The sequence below is a fragment of the Mus pahari genome, chromosome 18 (assembly GCF_900095145.1).
Source record: "Mus pahari chromosome 18, PAHARI_EIJ_v1.1, whole genome shotgun sequence".
NCBI classification, from domain to species: Eukaryota; Metazoa; Chordata; class Mammalia; order Rodentia; family Muridae; genus Mus; species Mus pahari.
Genome location: NC_034607.1, coordinates 44,514,404 through 44,516,614, shown reverse-complemented (window position 1 = coordinate 44,516,614; position 2,211 = coordinate 44,514,404). Strand labels below are relative to the sequence as shown.

Here is a 2,211-nt window from a genome sequence, read left to right as displayed (position 1 = left end):
GCACCCTCTGAATGTTGGTCAAATACTCTAAGACTGAGCCACACCCTACTCTTTTTGTTTGTATGTCTATTCTGTATTTTGAGACCGTCTCATTAAGTTGACTAGTCAGGCCTTGAACCTGTGATCCTTCAGCACCTCGAGTAGCGGGGATTCTAGGCATGCACTCCCCTGTCCATCACTGAATCCTCCCTTGCATGCACGGCATGTGTATTTTATAAGCTAATAGATGTGTCCTTGGGTGAGGGAGTGAAGCTCAGCCAGGCTCCACTCACTTCACGTTAATCTAGTAGCAGTTTTTGTTTTGTTTTGTTTTGCAAGAAAAGGAATAGTAAAGTATGAATTCAAGACCAACGTAGAGACTTCTCATCGCACAATTAGAAACTGTGCCCATGATTCTTTGAAACATTTATTTAAGCAACTCCCACATTCTCATGACAAAAAAGAAAAAAAGAAAATTAAAAATAAAGGAAGAAAACAATAAAAGAACCTTATGGGCAATTACAGAGTTCTAATGAGAAATGTAAACAAACTTCTCATAACCTCTCAGGTCTCTCCTGTCATAAGAGTTGTACTTGCCTCTGGATAAGTATTTGAAAAGAACTGTCAAAATGTGGATTCTTCAGTGCACACAAAGCGATGCAGTGTTTGACCCCCACCTGAGAGCTCCTAGCCAGCCCTTTACCTGGTAGGTTTTGAAGCAGTCACACCACCAATGGCAAAGAAGAGTGACACCAAATGCCTTTTCCCAAGCTCTGTCGGAGCCTCCCCCACCCCCACCCCCACACCCCCCACTCCCCACCCCTGTAGGCACAAGGCTAGGGATAGTCCCAAGGATATGTAAGACAGTGTTTGCCATCCTCTGTCTGGTCCCAGCTCAGTTTCGAGGCTGTGAGTTGAACTCTGTACAAATATTCTGGATGATCCTGGGGACAATTTTGTAGAGGTTGTCAAACTCATCCACAAAGAAGGAATGGTCCTTGGCGGGGTGAGTGGCCATTACCTCCAGCTCGTCCTGAGCAGCCCACGCAATGCCTATTGCATACGTGATCACCCCTGTGGAGACAAAGATGGGATGAAGTAAAGGCGCTGACAATGAATATTTCCTTCTGGGTTCCCCGAATCAGAAGCGGGCCAAAGGAAACAAGCGAGAGAACCCCAGCGAGTTCTCCAGCTTCTAGAAATAAACAGTGTGACTAGTTATTCAACAAATGCTTTGGATAGCCACACTATAGCAACAACAACAAAATTAATATAGCTGTTGTCCTAAGAGTTTATAGTCTTTTGGCCTTATTTTAACCTAGGGTCTTTTTCAGCCACAATAAAGAATCGGGCAGCAAGGGGGCCATCCTGGAGCGGAATGGGCTCCTAATTCAATACCATCGGGCCCTCAGAAGCTCAGGAAAGACCTAGTGTCTCAGTCTTTCCCTGCCGTCTGTGGATCAAGACCTAGAACTCTCAGCTCCTTCTTCAGTGCCATGGCTGCCTGCACACTGTCTTGCTTCCTGTTGTAATGATAATGGATCAAACTTCTGAAACTGTAAGCCGGCCCCAATGAAATGTGTTCCTTCTAAGAGTCGCCATGAGCAATAAGAAACCCCAACTAAGACAGAAGTCATTGACAAAAATAGTGTTTTTCATTTAAGTATTGTGGCATGTACTTACAATCCCAGCACCTGGGAAGCTGAGGCAGGAGGATTTTATGTTTGAGGCACGTCTGAGTCATATAGAAAAAAAAAAAAGCTTCCTGAAAAAAAAAAAAAAAAAAAAACAAAAGCAAAAGCAAAAATCAAAACAAAAATGAACATTCGCTTTCAATATTACATTTTTAAATGCATTATTATTCTATAAAAGTTACAAACACGATTTGGAGTCAATAAAGCTAGAGGTTTGACATCTTTCATAAAGTGATGAGTCAAATTCCCCCTTGCTGCTTTCTGCCCATATGGAAGGAGCTTTAGGTCACAGCGTGTTAAAGAAAAAGTTAGTGTTCCATTACTTTCCGGCTCGAGATACTTGAGGAATACTTGAGAAAGCACTATGCAGAATTCCTTTGATTATGTGTCTTCTCAGAGATCCTATGCTGTTCCTCCCTACCGCTCTCCCTGTGGTTATGAACAGAAGAAGAAGAAGAAGAAGAAGAAGAAGAAGAAGAAGAAGAAGAAGAAGAAGAAGAAGAAGAAGAAGAAGAAGAAGAAGAAGAAGAAGAAGAAG

The 2,211-nt window shown here is 42.6% G+C and overlaps 1 protein-coding gene across 2 annotated transcripts in view; it reads right to left on the bottom strand.

Annotated features, from left to right (window-relative positions):
• Positions 1–379: 379 nt before the first annotated feature.
• Positions 380–2,211, bottom strand: part of Vit (vitrin) — a 120,800-nt gene continuing 118,968 nt past the window's right edge. For both annotated transcript variants that reach the window (XM_021217930.1, XM_021217931.1), the window contains one exon: positions 380–1,053. In XM_021217930.1, the coding sequence (XP_021073589.1) occupies positions 875–1,053 (179 nt within the window). In that variant the 3' untranslated portion in view covers positions 380–874. The remainder of the gene's footprint in view (positions 1,054–2,211) is intronic.